The sequence below is a fragment of the Equus caballus genome, chromosome 1, assembly GCF_041296265.1.
Source record: "Equus caballus isolate H_3958 breed thoroughbred chromosome 1, TB-T2T, whole genome shotgun sequence".
Classification (NCBI taxonomy): Eukaryota; Metazoa; Chordata; class Mammalia; order Perissodactyla; family Equidae; genus Equus; species Equus caballus.
Genome location: NC_091684.1, coordinates 29,153,557 through 29,174,200, shown reverse-complemented (window position 1 = coordinate 29,174,200; position 20,644 = coordinate 29,153,557). Strand labels below are relative to the sequence as shown.

Here is a 20,644-nt window from a genome sequence, read left to right as displayed (position 1 = left end):
AGACCAGGCTCTGTGTGGGGACTAACCCCCTTCCCAAGGCAGACATCCCAGCTGCCTGTCCTACTCTACATAGGGGTCCTGGAGCTACCAAGTCCCGAGCAAAGCATAGGGAAGGCGGATTCAGCCCCATTTACAGAGTCATCATCTCCCACTGCCAAGTCTGTCTGAGCAAACTGGGCTCTGTTTCTTCCCCAGACTCTTTAATACAAGCGTCATGGGAAGGTGGAAAAGTTCTGCAAATTGACTTGACGGGCCATTAAATGCAGCTTGGACTTTGTAGTAACTGAGTTTCTGTTCATGAGGTTTTACAAGTGTGCGCATATATTATATGGAACATGTGTAGTGTGTATAGATGCCTACATTCTCACCCATTCTGCACATTCCTCTTCAACATCCCCTTGCACGAGTTTGTGGCACTCATTGGGGCTTGGAATTCATATGTTTAGAGCCATCTGGTAAACAGCCATTTGTCTAGGACAAGAAACCAGGTCAACCAGGTTCATGCCAGGTGAACAGTGGAGAATCCCAGGGCAGCCAGCTAACAGTTTTGTGTGTTTATTTGCCAAACTGCTTGAAACCAGCCCAAAAAGATGTGAGGGACAAAACCTTGATAGAGAAATTAACTCTACTCTTTGGCATTTAAAGGCAAAAGGGGGAAGCTGAGGGTAAAGTCTGTCATCATAAAATTCCGTCTTTCTGCCCTGTAGTTTCTTTCCCATCACCACCACCACATAATTCCTAGCGAATGATGTCAGTGAAACCAGCAGAAACTGGATACAAGCAAGAGAGAAAGAGGCATCAGATGAAGAAAACTACCTGTACCTATCAGCACAGGGACAGGTCAACCTACAGTGAGGAATCATGATGCTTCCTATCTATTCCAACCAATCAACATGCTGCACTTTTTCGGTAGGGAGTCAAATAATAACTACGAAATAATTTAGCATCAATGAAGCATAAAATTTGTGGGGTTAACAGTTCCAAAGCCATTATCTAAATTTCCTGGCACTTTTTCTAAGCTCTAACTCCTGTAACATATATATCCAAACATTTACATCCTATTTTGACTTGCAATAAAGTAGGGGAGAAGGCTACAGGAAGCCAAGAGTAAAGGTTTAACTCCCTAGAACAGAAGATTTAAAGAAACATTGTAAAACTAGATGAGTTGAAATATTGGCTTCATTTATTTCTTTTGATGAGATACACTAACAGTGGTTACTTCTGAGTGGTAGGATAGCAGGTAAGTTTTATTTTCTTCTTTAAACTTTTCTATTTTTTTCAAATTTCTAGAATAAACATATATTATTTTTATAATTATAAAAAATATGGAATTTGTTAAAATACATTTTTTGTCATCCTTTTTTTAAATGTGAAAAAAAGTCCCTCTGATGCCCTCTTTGTGGTGTTTAAAGGATCACCAGTGCCACACCACCCAAGACAGGCATATTGACACTCTAGCTAGGACTAGATTTTCTACTTCCCCAGCATGCTTTTCTGTCCCAGGTAGATTTAAAAGAGTCAAGAGGCTGCTTACCTGCATCTCCACTTCAGCAGAATCCCCTCTCGGCAGTGCCCTAACTTCCAGTTCTGAGACACCTTCACCCGTTCCTTCACTGGTACACTGGGCATCCTGTCCAGACACAACAGATAATCCAGTCACTACAACGCATTGCCAACCAGAGAAAATTCCATAGGTTTACAAGTCAGGACTCGGGAAAATCCAGAATATATCTGGACATAAGTAAATGGGGTAGGAGACAAGAAAGGAGTACCTCTTCTCTCTCGATACTAGGATAACCAAGAAAGCCCAGGAGAACAGCCTGCCATTAAAGTGTCTATAGTGACATCAAAGCAATCTAATGGAGAAAGGATGACAATGAGTCCTGGAACCACCAGCTATCCACAAGGGAAAAAAATGAACCCTGACCCCTACCTCACATCATACAGAAAAATTAACTCAAAATAGATCACAGACCTAAACATAAAACCTAAAACTATAAAGCTGTTAGAAGAAAATACATAAAAATATCTCTGTGGCTTAGGGGGTAGGCAAAGCTTTCTTAAGACAAAGAAAGCAATAATGTACAATAAAAATTCAATAAATTAGACTTCATCAAAATTAAAAACTTCTGCTCACCAAAATGAATACACAAGCCATGGTCTGGGAGAAAATATTCACAAAATGTATATTTGACAAAGGGCTTATATCCAGAAAATATGAGGAAATCCTCTCTGTATATGTATATATATATTTTGAAGGTCAAGAAGGAACTCTCCTATATGCTTGGTGGGAAAGCAAAATGGTACAGCCATTTTGGGAAAAGGTCTAACAGTTTGTTATAAACCTGAACATAAACCTACTCTATGACCTAGCAATTACCCAAGAGAAATGAAAGCATAAGTACACAAAAACAGTCTTAGGAATTTTAGTCATAATAGCCAAAAGTTGTAAACAGCCCAGGCATCCATCAACAGGAGGATGGATAAACACACCACAGTGTATAGTCATACAATGGAATGCTACTCAACAATAAAAAGGAAAGAAATATTGATACACACAGTAATGTGGGTGAATCTCAAAAACACGCTGAATGAAAAAAATTTTACACAAAAGAGTTCGTATCGTTTGATTCCACTTATGTGAAGTTTGAGGAGAAGGATAGCTAATCTATGGTGGAAAAATCAGAACAGTGATTTCCTGGTAGGGACAGCGATTGACTGGGAAGGAACATGTGGAAACTTTCTGGGTAACATCGTATATCTAAATCTTGAAGGAATTTGGGTTACACAGGTGTGTATGCATTTGTCAAAAACAAATCAAATGATACACTTAAAATTTGAGCATTTCACTGTATATAAATTTTTCTTAAAAAAAAAAAAAAAAAAAAGAACCTGGGGCAGGCCCTGTGGCCGAGTGGTTAAGTTCATGCACACTGCTTCAGCAGCCCAGGGTTTCGCCAGTTTGGATCCTGGGTGTGGACATGGCACCGCTAGCCAGGCCATGCTGAGGCAGTATCCCAAATGCCACAACTAGAAGGACCCACAACTAAAAATACACAACTATGTACCAGGGGTCTTTGGGGAGAAAAGGAAAAAATAAAATCTTTAAAAAAGAAAAAAAGAACCATAAACTAATACACTCTAGTCACTGATGCGCATGCATGCAGAAGTGTTTAGGGGTGAAGTGTACTGATATCTGTAACTCATTTTGAAATGCGTAATAAAGCAAATACAGTAAAATGTTAAGTGTAGGATCTAGATGAGGGGTATATGAGTGTTCACTGAAAAATTCATTCAAGTTTTCTATGATTTAAATTTTTCATTTAAAAAATGTTGGAGGGGAGTGTCAATAGTACTTTTTGGATGAGGAAAGTTAGAATAGTAAGAAATAAGGGAGCACACTAGCAGTAGGAATGGCATAGTTTGGGGGTGGGTTGGAGTAGCAGGGGGTAGGGAGAAGGGCTCAAAGTCCCTTTGAAACTGCACCTTTGGACAGAATTTTGAAACTGTGAGCAAGAATTTGAAAATTCTATTTTGGGCCCCCACATCTCCCCTGGGTCTCCTTGGTTTGCTCCACTGGACAATACAAGGTACACTGCTCAGGACGCAGAGTGACCACTGCCATGTCCACTGAGAAAAGGAGAGAGACACGTTTCTTCATTTCTACTACACCTTCACATTTATCACCCTTTACTAAAAGACAGCAAGCAAGTCCTGCTTTCACGATTGTAACAGATACAGGTTAGAAGGAATGGTTTTGGCAAGCAGAAAGAGAGAGACCCAATCCATTCCTGGATAAATGATAACTCTGCCTCCCGGCCTCATTTCATTTATTAATTTGTATAGCATAATTACTTTTGGTTAAGAAAGTAATAAATGCACACGGTAAAAAAAAAAATGCCAATAGTATAAAAGGTTAACAATGCAAAAGTAAGTCATTCTCACTCCTGGCTGAGACCCTCCCCAGAGGCAACAGTACAATATATACAGGGTAGATTCATATATTGGTGTGTGTGTATTTATACATAAACTCACTTTTTGATTTAAAAAGTAGTAGTATATTATTCTACTCTTTGCTTTCTTCACTTAACAGTAAGTCTTGGGGATCATTCCATATCAATACTTTTTGTGTGTGTGAGGAAGAATGTCACTAACATCTGTGCCAATCTTCCTCTCTTTTATGTGGGATGCCAACACAGCGTGGTTTGACCACAGGTGCTAGGTCAGCACCTGAGATCTCAGCCTGCGAACCGAGGGCCTGCGAAGTGGAGCTCCTGAACCTAACCACTATGCCACCAGGCCGGCCCTCATATTGGTACATTTAGATTCATCTCATTCTCTTTTACAGCTGCATAGAATTCCATTGTGTGACTCAATCATCATTTTAATCAATTTAAAAGGTTCCCAGGCTTCAGCTATTAAAAACAATAAATATCTTTATACCTCAAATTATGTGTGAGAATATATCTAGAGAAAAAAATTATTAGAAATCGTATTGAACGGGTCAAAGGAAAATATTTTTTATTTTGATAGATACTACCAAATTGTCATCCAAAAGAAGTTATACCAACTTACACTTCCAATAAAATATTAGGGTGTTTATTTCTGAATATCTTGATTTTTTTTAACTTTGGAATAATTTTATATTTCCAGAAAAGTTGCAAAGATTGTACAGAGTTCCCATATACCCTTCACTAGGCTTCCCCAACATTAATGTCTTACACAACCATATTTGTCAAAACTAAGAAATGAACACTGGTACACTACTATTAACTAAACTCCAGATTTTATCAAAGTTCATCAATTTCTCCACTAATGTCTTTCTCTGTCCCAGGATCCCATCTAGCATCCACATTGTATTTAATTATCATGTCTCCTTAATCTCCTGTGTCTATAGCAGTTTCTCAGTCTCTCCTTATTTTTCATGATCTTGGCATTGTTTATTTTTCTTTTTATCTTTGCCATTCCAAGAAGTAAAAAAAGATTCCTCCCTGTTGTTTAAACATGTATTTTTTCTAATTATGGATAAAACTGAATATCTGGTCATATGGTTGAAAGCCATTAGCACTTCTTCTGTGAAATGCTTGTTCAGGACCTTTGTCCCTCTTTCTACTAGGTTCATGGTCTTTTTCTCATGAGTTCGCAAAGACTCTTTATATATTCTGTGTTGTCAATTTTTTTCCAATTTATTATTTTCTTTTTACTTAATTTTTAGTTTTTATCCATGCATTTTTAATTTTTATATATCCATAATTTCATGTTAATCTTTTGAAACACTTTAAAGACAGTCAATGTTTAGGAAAGGTCTTCCTGTTACAATTTTCTGGCTAAAGGAAAGTTAACCCAAAATATATTTTTATTTCAAATCTTACCTCTGAAAATCTTTCAACAAAGTAAGTAAAGTTTAGTTAACTCAACTGAATACTATTTAAAAATTATTTAGAATGCTATAATTGCTCTGGATCGTGATTCCAAAGATAATTTATTTAACAAACATTTAATATGGTGCTTAGGATGTGCCAGGCACCGTTCTCATTTACCCAATGCCTTATGCATAGTAAGTATCAATAAGCGTTTTGGTGATAGAGCGATTATACTTCCTGCATTCTGTCCAAATAGAGGACATTGGAAATAAGAAAACTGTCTTTCAATTTTAAAAAAGAAAGCCAGAAATTAACCAAACTGATATGAACTTAATATAAATAACAAAGGAAAATTTGAAAGTCAAGAAAGAAATCACAACTTAATTAGTGCTCTTGGGTTTGCATAGCATGTTCCCAACTTTATCAGAAAGGAGGGAGGGAAAAGAATATACATGCCTAGAAAGAACACTGGAAGGATACAGTAGTCTAAAATGGTTAACTGTGCATAGGCAACTTTAAGTATTTTTATTTTCTTCGTGTTTTTGTGTATTTTCCAATTTTTCTACAATGTAATTTTTGGTAAAGAGAAAAATACTCATTAAAATAATAAGGCTGTTGAGAAAACTGGATGTCAATAGAGCAAAAACCCGATTTAAATTACCATCTCATATCACAATATCATAAATTCCAAAAAAATGAAAGAGTGCATTTAAAAGAGTTTTTTAACTAGAAGAGTTTAAAGTATTTAAATTTTAAATACTGCATAGAAGAAAAAAAGAGATTAAAGTGAAAGAAACAGAGTAGGGGAAAATTAACAATTAATACTGTAGGTATAAGTTTTATCCCTAAAACTTTTAGGGTGCTGATAAATAATCTATGAGGATAACACTCTGTCTCCAATACCCCATAAAAGCGGATAAGAACAGCCCCACAGTACTCACATGATAAAACGCTGGGAAAATGTCCTGCAATAACAATCGTTTACAAACATGCTCATTAACAGAATTCTTCAAGTACCACCTCACATCTATTAAGTGGAAAAACTAGACATTAGCTTTGGTTTGAGAGAAGGGTTTGGGTTTGGTTATATATTGCTGGTAGCACGCTGGGACAGCCCTTCAGAAAGGGATCCTGTCAAGAACAGTTGTTAAATGACAACTTCTGACCCAGCACTCCCACTTTGGGCACTATATCACAAAGAAATCATTCAGAAGAAAAACATATTTTTTACTAAGATATTTATAGTTGCAGCTATATATTAGAGCTAAAATCTGGAAACAGCCCAAATGTCTCTGTGTGGGGGAGAATGGTATACTAATACAATGGAATATATTGCCATGAGAAATTACAAATGTGAGGACTGCAAAATATTTTGGAAATGAATATAACGAGTAATGGTAATTTTAAAACTAAGTCAAATTCACAAAGGTAGACGTGAAGAGACACTACATAAAATTATGTCTCCGTAAATAACAGGTCAGAAGAGGTAAATAGATGGTACTTTAGGAAGTAAGAAATTTTTTTAATATATCATAATTATTGACAGTTAGGTCTTCCAATTCACCTTTAACTAAATAGTAGATTAAAGAAGTTGTGGAAAAAGCACAGAATGCAGACTTAGGAAACTGGATCTGAATCCCAATTCTGTCTCTTACTAATTATACAACCCTGGTTACCTAACTTCTCTAATTGGCAATTTCTTCATCTATGAAATAAGGATATTTCACACAATTGTGGTGTTTCAAAGATAACAACCAAAACAAAGCACAGTATAAGTTGTAAATCACTACAAAAAGGTTAATTATTTTTACATAAATATATATAGTAGTTAATATCCATTAATGGTGTCATTGCTGAAGCTAATCCAATAATCATCTGTTTTCCTCCTAATTTAATTCTATTAGAAATTGTTCTCCTAAAGTGAAATTTAGTCTTCTTTCAGGCTGAATAATTAGGATTTGGGTGTACACATCTAAAGCTAAAATACATTACTGAATTCATCCATTGGGTGAATGTGGCCCTTGGTTTCACATTGCTAGAGAGCAATCTACACCACCAGCTGGACAGAGAACTGAGGAAGTAAAACACAGTCACTAGGATGGACCAAAAGAACTGAACTCTTAAAGAAAAAGATTAGACTCTCTGCCAAAACTTATCTGCAAATCCCTCCCAGACATTAACGAAGAGATCGTTTGTAGTCAACTTCTCCTCTTGAGTGAGGTCTAAGTTAATATGCGGAGATGAAACCAAAAATGGAATATTCTGGATAATAGCAGAAGGAAAAAAGGGGGAAAAGAATATATTTCCTGAATTGGGATAAGGACAGTGCTTCTCTCATCTCTCTGGTTACTTAGCTGCTATTTGGTGACACTTTACTAAGGGTCAAAGCACTACCCTGAGGGCCCGATCACAGCAACAAGAAACTTTCAAAGTTGAACTTTAGAAGCTGCTGCCAAACAGCAGGTGCAAGCGTCCTCTCTCACAACCAACACCATCATCAACATACTTGGCTCTGGTCTTTCAAATCAAACTTCAACTTTTTAAAACCATTTCATTTGGCTTTTCCTTGAGAAATAGCACCACTTTGTTAAAAGCACCTTAACAGCTCAGCTTTTCCATCCCTTGTGTTTGGTCAATCGTTTCTAGTTAGTTTCCCTCGCTGGTGGCCAAATCGTGTCTATATTCTTACTGGCTCGAACACTCGAAAAATCAGAACGAATAAAAAAATCTTCTTTCTCTGAAAACAGTCCAGTGAAAGGGGGTCAGTAGAAGTGCCTGAGAAGACAGGAACAGGTGCCCCTGGGAATTCAATAAGAACCCTCGTTCCCATCCTTGAAATGCGATGCAGCTCTCTGGTTGGCTGTTTCTCCAATACAGTTACTGGTGTAAAGTGGGGGTGCTTCTCCCCAAAATGCTTCGTGCCCTGAAAATAAACCTCTTGCAGGGCTGTTAATGTGCGGAGGAATCTCTAACCTGGCTGTGGGCCTGGTGGAACTTCCATTTTCCCAGCCCTCCTTCTCTTGCCTCAGGCTCATTTTTCCACTTGGGCCCCCTCCCTCTCAGCTTTCCGGCACTTAGTCACCATTATAGTTTGACTGCATTCCTGGGTGCATGACCTATTTTAAACAAAAACAACACAACATGTACCCACGGTAAGCTATCAGGCTCCTTAAAATCTTGGCAACAAGTGAGTCCAGAGGGACAGAAATTAATCTAGGAAGTTATCTAGAGTCCCCTTTCATTTCACCTCTCCTCGCTCATACCCCAAACCAAAAGCAAATTAAAAGAAACCCAGTCTGAAGAAAAATGGCTGGGGGATGAAGAAGAGGGGAGTGTGGGTGTATTGCAGAGGTCTTAAACCCATATGGTCTCTAAGATCAGAAGACTCCTGGATCACAAATCAACCTCCCTCCCTGTCCCATCTCGAAGTTTGATTCCCTTCATGCCACTGATGCCGCCTACCGGCATGACTGGCATGATTTCCATAAACATAATTTCCTGTCGCCTTGGGAATTCAGGAGAGGGTATCTGTCCACAAGTGTAGAACAAGGCCATCTCAAGGGGGGACAGGGCTATGCAAAACGATGCTTAGGGGACTGGAATTTTAACTCAACACTGTCTCTTGATTTCTTGGATCTTCTTGGTCTCTAGAAAGCAGATTTTCCCCCATATCGCTTGTATCCACCAGCTCTACTACCAATACTAAGAATTTGGCTTTAAAGTACAAGTATTTAAACAGCTCAAGACAAGAAACTTCTAACTCTTAATTTATACTTGCATGAGGCTAAATCCTCCAATGGCCTCAGCAGCAAAGGTCTATAATTAAGGTTCAAAAAGATTGTTATATTTTGTTAAACTGCTTACCCTTCTGGCCAGGGAATGTGGAATAGCCCCAACACCCAGGGTAAAGTGAGATTGTGGGAAATATGCCAGCACGAGGACAGACCATGCTCAACGAGAGCATGGAGCAGATCCACATCTCCCTTGAAAGGCCTCCAAATGTCAACTTACCTTACTCATTCAACCTCACCTCCATGGCTCCACACTATGCAAGTGAACTCCCGCCAAGCTCATTTCTTCTACATTCATTCCTATTCCCATACCTTCTCCTATATTGCCAGCACCAGCCTACCTTTGTCCCTGACAAATGCTTGCTTCTCTCTTCTGCGCACTAGTCAAATTCTCCCATTCTTCAAGATCGAGCTTAAGCCTCTACTTCCCTGATTCCTCCACATTCCTCCCCCTCTCATGTGAACCCTTAGACTGAACCTACCACAAACCTAGGCATTGTTAGCTTTTCGCAGCTGTATGTCTTATGTGTCCAATATAATCATAAATTCCATAGGATCGAGTCTTAAACCTTTCAGTACTTCTAAAAGTGGATCTCAACCAACATGCTGCAAAGCACTGGTACCCCAGGAACCCTGAATAACTGTGCCAGCAAATTTTAAACAATTAATAGATTTTATTTCCATTCAACTAAAGATCTACACTTTTATGAAGATTTCTGTCAGACACACCACTGAGCCACAATGTGGCTCATGACACAATTTACTGCAAATAAGAGGAAAATTGCATGTTTAGAGGAACATATATAATTTTACCTCAAAGGATATGAGAGAACAAGGGCAGGAAATAGTTCTACTCAAACAGTAACATACCAGACAGTGAACAAGTAAATAGACAGGTTTTCTGAAACTTGCTTTATTGAAAAAAGACATTCGCCTTTTAATTCCTTAATATACTATCAAAAATTCTAACATCATACAAAACTATGTCTTAGACAAAAGGTGAGAACCATGTTCCTAGAGTAACAGGTATTTTGATAGATACCGCTCAGGGACTGCTTAAGCAAGTTCTCCAAAGTAGAGTTCTCCCTCTGGCAAGTCACCCTTTCAGCAGTGCCTGAGGATCTTCAGGAGCCTGGACGCACTACCTTCAAGCTCCAACAGCCCTTCCTAAAAATGAGTAACACACCACATCTTCAGGAATTCAACCAAGGACTCCAAATTCTTATGCTAGAGAGGCTTGAGGGAAGGAATCTGAGCAGATAAAATAACTTAATGTGGCACCCACATGTCAGAGCTGTCTAAAGCAGTTTCAGAAGCACTGGGTATAACCCTGATTCTTTACATGAGCCTAGGATTTAGGGCCGTGTTCACATTCATACCCATTCCGTCCTGCTACTGGGCAAGTTCTGTATTTGCAGGGTACTTGGCCAGTGTGTGTGTTCTGCAAGACGTTAAGAGATATTAAGCAGGAAAAAACAGAATTTTATGGTCAAAACATTTTGGACAATGCTGGCTGAAACAAAATTAAACAGGTCTGTCTATCACAGGACTTCTCAGTGTCTTTAATTTACCAATTAAATTAATTTAAATTAATTCCCAAGAAAGAAGATGTGAAGTACAGCATTTCCCACACTCAAGTGATCACAGAATCAGTTTTGCAAGAATTCCACAATACAACTTTCAGAAAGACTGATCTAGCACTTTCTGAGAATAAACAGCAAGGAAGATGCCCCTATTCTTTGTGAACAGGCCATCCTCTGAGTCATGAATTAGACACTAGCAGACGCAGAGGGGACTTTGCCCTCATACCTTCAAATTGACTTTTCCCTGGGCTCCCCATCTGAAATGTGAGGAACAATTACACTGCTCTGCTTCTTGGGGTTGTTTTTTATTGTTTTTAATCTTGCAACAGTGTTCTATATTAATCACCAAAACAGGTTCTCAGCCCAAGTGGCCAGGCTTCAAAATCCCTGGTGCCCTTCCAGCCTAGAAGAAGGGATGGAGAGAACATGAACCAGACACCACCCAGAAAGTTTTTACATCTCCAGTTTCTAGGCCATTATGATAAAGCCAAACTGCAGCCAAGATAAGGGATGAATGAGAGGTTCTTCTTTAGTAACTCACTTCTGGAGGGAGGCCTCTCTCAAGCACACACACCACCTGTGTCTGAATCTCGACACACCTTTTCAATATGGACTCAAGGAAAACTCAAAGAAACATGGGAGGTCAAAGCTGGAGCTACAGGGAAAAAAGAAAAAGTACTGGAAGAAGACTATTTCCCTTTCTCTACAGAGAAAGAACCCATTACAGAGTTAGTGAGCAGGGGAAATAGCATTCCTTTCAATGAGGCAGCTTTCAAGGAAAAGTATCTCAACATATTTACTATATAACAATTTAATTTCCCTGTCCCATCACCTGCCACCCCATCCCCATCCCCCCCCCCCCCAAAAAAGCCCACAGATTGTGGATTTCCTCTCATTCTTGGCAGAGTTACCAGAAGAAATATAATACCCTCTTCGGACTGCTCCCAACAGCTGCTGGAACAAGAGGGGAAGCTGGGGGTAACCTTCCAAAGCTGCCTCTAAAAAGGACCATTCCCACCGCCAAACCAGGCAGCCAGTGAGCATAAGACTTCCCTTTCTCTACTTTCTTAAAGCAAGGGGAGACCCCAAAAGGAACAGTGTCCCCTAGTCCAAAATACTTGCCTCCAGCCCATCTGTTCTCCTCAACTTGACTCTAAGATGAAACTTCCGTACAGTAAGCTACTACTCTATTTCTTCCCTGACATGCATTTCTTGAAATAATCTTCCACTACTCACAAGACTAGTACTCTTTGTTTGTTTAATCCACCAATTTCCAAGTTAGGGTTCTTACCAAACTCCTGTCTAGTATAATTCCCTGTCTCGGTCCACCTCCCCAGTACCATACTCGTCGTACACACACACATACAAATCTCCTTTCAGGTCAAGAGCCTTGAAAAACACAAGTCTAGGAACAAATTCAGCAATGGCTACACTGTACCCCAGCCTTTTTCCCCTTCCCCAACATCATCATATACTAAACGCATCTCGGTTCTATCTAGAAAAGGCCCATCACCAGGCAGCAGAAAGACTTCCAGTTAGACTTCTGCCTCTCAGCTGAGACCACCAACAAAGAAGTTCACGAATGTCAACTGCGGGGAGAGGCAATATCTCTCTTTGCCGAGGAGAAACTGGACAGAGCCTCCAGCATTGTTCCCCAAAGGTGACAGCCGGGTTGAGTGAAGACCGTGAAAACTGTACAAGAGCTGGGGGAGAAAATATAATGTAAAGAATGATTTGGAATCAGGGGCAAGAGAAGGCAGAGGGATGAACTGGCTGACCCCAAATGTCTTTTCCATCTCTAACGCCTATGATTCTTTGACCTCCAATTTTGTGCTGTGGACAAGGAATGGAAAGTCAACAGACGTGGTGATGTTTTGAAAGAGCCTGGCAGTCTGCTCTTGTCATTTAGTGGCCTTTGCATGTATTTTTTAAGGTGTCTCCAAGCCCTGTCTTCATTTCACAGTTGTCACCTTTCTCAGCAATTTGAGCTCATGTCAAATACCAAAAAAGAAGAAGAAGAAGAAAGAATGTACTGGCAATTAATTGTAGGCTAAAGAGGGGCAGGCACAGTGGCCCATTGGGTGGCCCAGACTTCCAGGGACGGCAATGTAGACAGTCTGGATATAATGAAGAACTGACTCAAAGTAGAGACAAGGCAGCCAAACCTCTAACAAGAGATAAATTCTTCCTCCAGATAGTCTCATACTTGGTTTTAGATACAGTTCAAGTATTTACATGATTCAGGACTCATAAACACATTCTTAATTAGCACAACCATCTTGCTTCTGTTGATTACAACTGGAGTTCCATCTGAATCCTGTTCAAATCCGAGCAAGACTGCTGAATAGAAGGGACTTTCCTCAAGAATAAACCAAATCTTTGGATTCTCAACATCATCGGATGGTTGACACACCTGAGATAATGCTGGCACTTAGCAAAAGTCTGTTTCTGTAGATCAAAGTGAGGGGCATGCCAATTTTCACTAAAAATTCAAAACTCAACTTTCTCCTCATTTTTTCAAACAGTTGATCCTATCTTAAATTTTAAAACTTTACTGGAGCCTGGCCTCAAGAAGAGTCTCCCTGAATTTCTCCCTGTTCCCCAGTTATGAGTCAGGACCAGAAACTAATCCAATGCCAGAGTCAACCCAGAATTAAGTTGTCAAACTAAGGTAATTCTTTTCTATGTCAAATACTCAAAAATAATTTTTTTTAAATCTGAATGCTTCGCCCGTAGCCTCACTGTCAGTTTGATTTCCGCAGCTCAGGCAAAATCTTTACCTAAGGTGAAGCTGCCAGACACAGAAAACTGAAAGTATGGAGTATTGAAATATTTTCAGAGATTTCATTCCAATGTGAATTGTTTATCTTGCAGATTCTGAGGACTTTGGGTTTCTCCATGTTTCTGCCTTGAAAGCTAGGAAATTCATCCCCTACTATTCAAGTTTTACAAGACTGGAAAGGCTATAAGCAGCTTCTATACGCTCCCAGTCTTGGAAGAAAGAACTCTTCCATTCTCCCAGTTTGCATGTGGAGGTACTGACTGTGTTAGATATTTCCTGCTTCCACAGGTGTATTGTTTTATTTATTTTAAGTATGTAAACTGAACTCAACTTTTATTAACTCACAAAACCATTAAAAATAAGGCTTTCCAATATGGCTAAAGATAAATACATCCATAGATAAAACCTTTCAATGAACTGGAGCACAAGTAAGTGACTCTCCTTCCTAGGTAAGGCAGAAAGGTGAAGGAGAAAGCCAAAACTACTTTAAGTTGCTAATTGTTTTCTGAAAATCACTGTTTAGACCTTAAATGTAACCAGTCAGCAATGCCTTCTCCATTCAGAGTCAGGAAAGGAAACTTTATGCTTTCTGGGACAAAAAAATGCTCTTAGGCACAATCATTTTAAAACAAACAAACACACTCTGCTTATCTGTGTCCATCTCACCACTCTGGACGTTAATCATCACTGAAATAGATACCCCAGCGCCCAGCCTCAAAGAGCTCCAAGCCCACAAGCCCCTGGCTGAGGAATGAATGTACATGCCAGGGCAAACACCTCAGAGCCTTACTCCCTAAACACCTATTTGTTAATTCTAGGCAAATCCATCACAGCCAAATGCAAGAGAGCACCCAGGTATTGCTCAAAGGATATTTAAAATAAAATTCAAGTTTGAAAACAAGTAGGAGTTAATTTGGGAGGAAGAGGATCAAGTAAGTTTTCTTTAATATAAGACTGGCAAAAGTATCAAAAAAACACACACACAAAGATTTACACACACACTTTTTTCTTTCCATTCCTGTTAATTTCCAGTATCAGAATTTGCAGATAGCACTTCCGTCACACCGTCTGTCTAACTTCTTGCATTTAGCCTACAGTATAAACTGACAGAGTTAAATTTCTCTGTTTTCTTCTTGAAGACTGAACTAGGTTAGTTTTCCCCCTACTCTTTAGGGGAAACTTAAAAGCCTGCTATATGAAACATTTCCTTGATTTTTATATTAAAGATAGTTCTAGTCCCCCAGGCTTCATAAAACCTTCAAACGAAACTGATTTTAAACCAGATGACTGACTCAAACTGTCTTTGTGTGCACTTTAAAAAAAAAAAAAGCTCAGGATACCTACTGGTGATCACTATTTGGGCAAGAGGCCTAAAGGGAAGCAAATTATTTGTTTGTGGTTTTAAAGTGGCCAAAATGCCTTCAAGCACAAGTATAAGACCATTAACAAATAGCAAGGAATCAAAGCAGGTCATCTTACTCAACAAAGCTATGATCAGTTAGGAACAGCCAAACTGAAGGGGACTTGCCCTGGGCCGGAAGGTCAGTAAACCTTAGCAGTTTGTGTTTCTGAGAATCAAGAGGCTCATCGGCAGGGAGTGCAGTCCCTAAGCCCACAGGTTCTACTGTCTTGTTTCCAAAAACATTCAAGTCAGGTGAGAGAAACTAAGCCGTGTGTGTGTGTGTGTGTGTGTGTGTGTGTGTGTGTGTGTGTGTTTTCCCCCACCTCCTGTCTTTAGGCAGCATCTCCATGCCAAACCATCTCCACTTCTGTTATATACAGACTGACTAGCGGAGAAACCAAGTAATTAAAATTAATAAATTCATTAAAATTAATAAATTGTGCAATTTATTGAGTGCCTACTATGTGCTGAACACTGTGCTGGCACTTAGACACTACTACATTTAAGCCTCATTTTACTGGGTATGTTATTCTTTACGGGTGACAAAACTCTGGAGCAGTGAGGGTGTGTGGCTTCTGATAAAACGAAGTTTTGTGTTGTGCTTATAAAAATAATCCTGCGGTCCAGTCTTCAGTTAATCAGCCCAAAGCATGAACTACAGCCCTGCAACAATCCAAGCGGTCATACTCTCACTGAACTTTGGGCCAGGCTCCCTAATGCCCTATGAGGACTGGGGTGCATGCCATCTCCCTCCAGGGATGACAACCGCCTCTCTTGGTGGCTTATCACATCCTTGCAGCTGTCCAGAAACAGACCACACTGGTAAACACTCTCTCCACCTGCTGTAACATGCATAACTTCTCCCTTCAACTCAGAAAACACACACGATGATCCTGCTCTTTATCAAATGCTGTGGTAAAACTTCCCTAGAAGGTCGGAGATACCTCATCCTAGAACACAGGCAAGAAATCAAAACACACATGGCTAATAAAGAATAAAGCCATATCACCGGGCAGTCTCAAAGCACTTTATACCATAAACTCACTTTCATTTTGTTGCTTCACTATCGTTGCTTACAGAATACACACTTTCCCATTATCTCTCTTTGAGAAAATTTGAAAAGGAAAGAAAAGTAAACATCAATTCTTTCATTCATTCATTCAGTCTCTACAAGGAGAGAAAGCCCAACTTTGCTTTGGCTGGCTTGGGTTCCAGTCATTTTAGCCAACTTTCTTACAGGCCAACTGATAATGTTCTTTCAAAGAGTTTTTCTTATAAGAAATGAAGGTCACAAGACTGCATGCCCAAAAACTCCCAAAGAATCATCATCGTCATCAACAAAATAATACTAGAATAGACAAAAGTTAAGCAAAATAATCAGGTTCAAAATTTACAAAAGATTATAGTAATCCTGTACATCATTAATAATACCCATCTGGAAAACATACTGAAAAAGACACTGTATTCACAATAAAAACAGAATATTTAGGAAAACTTAGGAATAAGTGTAACAACAGATATGTGGGAACTTTATAGTGAAAATCTCAGAAACTTTTGAAAAGGCACAGAATTTTTTTGCTGGGGAGTTGAGTGGGAGTGCAGATGTCCCCCCCACACAAAAATCCAACAAGGATAATCTAACCCTAACAGATATTAGACTCTATCAAAAAGCAACAATATTTAAAATAGTATGGAAATGGAAAAACGTATCAGTGGGAGAAAATGGAGTGTTCAGATATGGATCCAATACATATACATATGTATGTATGTGGGCACATATGTATATACATAAACTTAATATTTGGCAAAGTAAGCTTTCTAAAACAAAGGGAAAGACAAGAATTATTTAACAAAAAGTGTAGAGAGAACTAGGTAGCTGTTTAGAAAAAAGATGAATTCACCCCTTGTACCAAAACAAAAGTGGTGTTCATGAAAGTGTTAACTATTAAAAAAATCAAATTATAAGAAACCCAAAGAGAGCCTGTGGAGGAAGTATAAATTTCTCAGCTTTGGAGAAAAAAAGGAAAAAAAGTCACAAAAGACTGACAGATTCTGATATATTTAAGTGTAAAACATCTGTAGGCTAAAAACAGTAAAGTAAAAAGAACTAACTGGGAAAAATACTTGCATCAAAGATGATAGACTAGAGCCTAATATCTATGACCCACAGGGATTCCAAATTTATAAGAAAAACATCAAGACCCCAATAACAAATGGGCTAAGACTAGGAACAGACAATCTCACAGGTGAAACAAACACATGGGAAAATCTTTATCCGGGTCAGTGGTGAAAGAAATGCAAAACAACAAAACTTTGAGATACCATTATGTGTCCACTAAAACAGCAAAGATTTTTAAAGTTCTCACATAAAATTGGTTTAGTTTCTGGTGCCACTATAACTTGGTATTAACACCTTTACAAACTATAACCTTTGATCCAATAATGCTAATCTCAAGAATTTATCCTAAGGAACTAATTCAAAAGATATATATATTATAGAGTATGTGACATATCTCAATAAAACTGTTACCAAAAATGTGTTATTCATTTCATTGTTATCTACAATAGCAAAAAGCTGGACATAAAATGAAAGTTTAATATTAGAGAAATGTTTTTAATCATCTCATTATTGTATAGCCCACAAACATTTATTGTGTACCTATTCTGTTAGGATCAGTAAGATAGCAACTAAGACGGGGCAAGAAGTGCGCAACGGAAAAGTAACTTTTGAAAATGAATAGTGGTCTAGAGGTGGTGGTATTAATAGCTTTTTATGTTTTAAAACAACTTTCTTTAATGTTGTTATTCTACATTAGAACCACCTTTGTTTTTTAAGCCAAACTGGACAGAGTTGGGCACAATCTGAAAGTTTTTACTCCTTCAATTCCTTACATTTTTTCCCCTTTCTATTTAACAGCTTAAGCGGTTCAGGGAAGTTTTTCATTCACAGGTCTCAGATCCTACCAAGAACAGGCCAAACTGCAATACTGTGCCTGTGTACATAGCCTAGACCTAACCCAGCCCCTGCCATGAGCAGGCACCCTTTTCTGTGTCATTCGGCCTGTATCTAGTCATAAACTATGGTTGACACTTGGACCAAGGGCCTTCTTTTCGGGTCTGAGCTCCCTTCTCCACATTCGATTTTCTACGAGCCCTGAAGCCCAACAACCTCTAGAAAACGAGTGAGAGGATGAACGTCCACAAGAACCTTCTGCTAGACCACATAGTGGACATGGTCCTAGACCTGGACCGGAGGAGGCCTCCAAAGCCACAGACCAGCCGGGCTCCTCTGGGACTGAGGCACCGTGGCAGTCAGTGTCTGCGAAAAAACACAATTAAAAGCTTAAGGGAGTGCTTAAGATGGCTAATTGTGAGGAGCCGCCCACGGGGAGGGTGCAAACTCAGAGATGCTCTCTGGAGGCTTCCTGGCATGGGGGCCTCCGAGAGGAGGAAGGCGCTCGGGGAGGGGTCTCGGCGGAGGCCGGGTGTGGGCCTCGCAGTTCGGGGTGCGACCCGGCCCCGGGCCGACCAGGCCGCGGCGCCCCGCCCTTTCCCGGGACGCGGGCCGGCCCGGGGCGGGGAGCGGGCGGGCGAGCGGGCGCTTACAGGTCGGTGCCGAGCCGCGTGAAGCCGGAGTTGAGCGAGGCCCGGGCTATCCGGCGCCAGAGCAGGTCGCAGCTGGTGAAGCGCCGCAGCCAGCGGCACACCTGCGCCAGGCGGCCGAGGGCCTGCATGTCCAGGTAGGAACAGATGAGCAGCAGCAGCTCCTCCGGCAGGCGCCAGAGCGCGGGCCCCGCCGCGGGCCGGCCGGCCGGCTCCCGAGTCGCCGCCTCCTCCTCGGCCGCCGCCGCCATGGCCACCCCTGGCCCCGCGATGCGGCCCCATGCCTGACCCCTTCGTCCCTGCGCTCTCCCCGGCCTTGCGTCCTCCCGCCGCCCGGTCCTGACCCTCCATGCCTCCTTCTTCCCATCATCTCTTCCCTTGGCCTCCTTCCCCGCCCCTGTGCTCCCCTCAGCTCCCCTCGCGATCCTTCTCGCCCCTTCCTCCACGCTTCCGCCTCCCTCTCTTCCCGCCCCCGGGCCTGCCCTCGCTCCCGCCTCGGCCCCCAGCCCCGCTGCCTCCGTCGTCTTCTGCGGCTCCGGCTGCCCTTCCGCCCCGCTTCCTCTTCCGCCTTGCCCTGCTCCCGCTTTCCCCTTCCCCTTCCCCTTCCTTCGCTTCCCTCTCGCGACCCTCCCTTCCTGCAGTTTCCTCGCCTCCCCGCCCTCGCCCTCGCCGGGCCCGCCGTTCCCGGGGGGCCCCCAGCGGCCCTGGCTGCCCATGAGCGGCCGCGGGGCCGGCCCGACGCGGAGCCGAGCCCGAGCCGCCGCCGCCGCCGCCCCGGGAGGAGGCGACACCATGTCGGACCGGGTCACATGGGGCGGCGCGGGCCGAGGCCTGGGCCCGCCCCTCACACCCGCAGCCGTGGAGCGGCTTCGGGGTGCGGGCCAGGGCTGCGGAGTGGACCCCCTCCCCCGTCCCCGGGGCCGCCCGGAGCGGCTGGTGGAAGCACATGCATTCAGACGGCCGGCATGCGAGGCGGCTCAGGGCCTGGCCAGAGGCCTCAAGAAGAGCTTCTGCCTTTAAGCAGCAGCTGTTTGCAGCCCCTGCCCTCAAGAAGCATCCACATGGGTACCCATCCCTCTCTGCGGGCCCTTCTCTTCCTCGGGTGATGCCTCCTTTCCACAGGCCACATACCAGGGCCTCACCAACTGCAGCCCCAGAAGTTGGCAGGTTCCTTAACCCGGGCTCTCATGCAGAATGTGAACCTCGGTCCTGGCTTTGAGCTGGTATTTTAGATATTTGGGGAGGTTGCAGTCCTCTAGATCCTGAATCCATAACTCCCCAGTCATGCATCAGTACGTGGCAAATAAGTACGTGTTCCTATTAGTCACCACACAAGTGCAAGAGGTTTCTCTAAGGTCACCCAAGAGCCCTTTCCCACACCACCCCTTCCATTCAAAGGGCACGAATCTGAAGGGAGAGCTGAGAAAAACGTACTGAAGTCTAGACATGCCGTCCAGCACGGTCCCCCCAGTCACACGTTGGTTATTAGGGATTTGAAATGTGGCTGGTCCAAATTGAGGTGTGCTATAAGTGTGAAACACACACCAGATTTTGAAGACTTATACAAGAAAAAGAATGTGAACTATCTCGTTAATGATTTTATATTAATTACATGTTGAAGATTTTTGATACATCGGACTAAATAAAATATTTTAATGTAACTACTAGAAAAATTTGAGACTATACATGTGACTTGTATTTGTGGCCCACATTATTTTTCTATTGGATAGCACTGGGCTGGGCAGTAAGATTTGGGGGGGGGCGTGGGCAGGGGGAGAGGCCTACCCCTGTCTGTCTATCCTGTACCCTGAATACTGATAGGAAGAATTTGAGGGTTTTATTTTGTATTTACATTTTAAGACCCATGTTCAAGGAGCAAGAGTGAATCAGAAATCAACTCTGGAAATTATTCAACGTCTAGCATAGCCCAGGAGAAACCTAGGGAAGTAACTACACTGCATTATGGTGCTCCAGGAGCGTCATGTAACAAGGTCAGACCGGAATCTGGCTTTGCCCTAGAATTACTTTTTGATCTCAGCAAAACAACAACAAAAAAACCCTCAGTCTGTAGTGAAGATAATGTCTCTGCCTTACTTTCGAGGGATAAATGAGATGATCCC

The 20,644-nt window shown here is 41.5% G+C and overlaps 1 protein-coding gene and 1 long non-coding RNA gene across 10 annotated transcripts in view; one reads left to right on the top strand and one right to left on the bottom strand.

Annotated features, from left to right (window-relative positions):
- The window catches only part of FBXW4 (F-box and WD repeat domain containing 4), an 84,552-nt gene extending 64,737 nt beyond the window's left edge, over positions 1-19,815 (bottom strand). For 2 of the 8 annotated variants that reach the window (XR_011421678.1, XR_011421679.1), the window contains exons 1-2: positions 18,528-19,327; positions 1,535-1,630 (exon numbers count right to left, since the gene is read on the bottom strand). Coding sequence is in view for 4 of the 8 variants with exons in the window: in XM_070222526.1 (XP_070078627.1) it covers positions 1,535-1,630; positions 18,528-19,318 (887 nt within the window). In the remaining 4 variants the exon portion in view is untranslated. Of the gene's footprint in view, positions 1-1,534; positions 1,631-18,527; positions 19,333-19,655 lie in introns of those variants that run through there. The other 6 variants (XR_011421677.1, XR_002807884.2, XM_070222530.1 and 3 more) reach the window with 6 other exon arrangements.
- LOC106782032 (uncharacterized) overlaps positions 18,523-20,644 on the top strand; it is a 33,019-nt gene continuing 30,897 nt past the window's right edge. The window contains exon 1 of one of the 2 annotated variants that reach the window (XR_001378866.3): positions 18,523-18,661. This is a non-coding gene — a long non-coding RNA (uncharacterized lncRNA). The remainder of the gene's footprint in view (positions 18,662-20,644) is intronic. The other variant, XR_011421695.1, reaches the window with a different exon arrangement.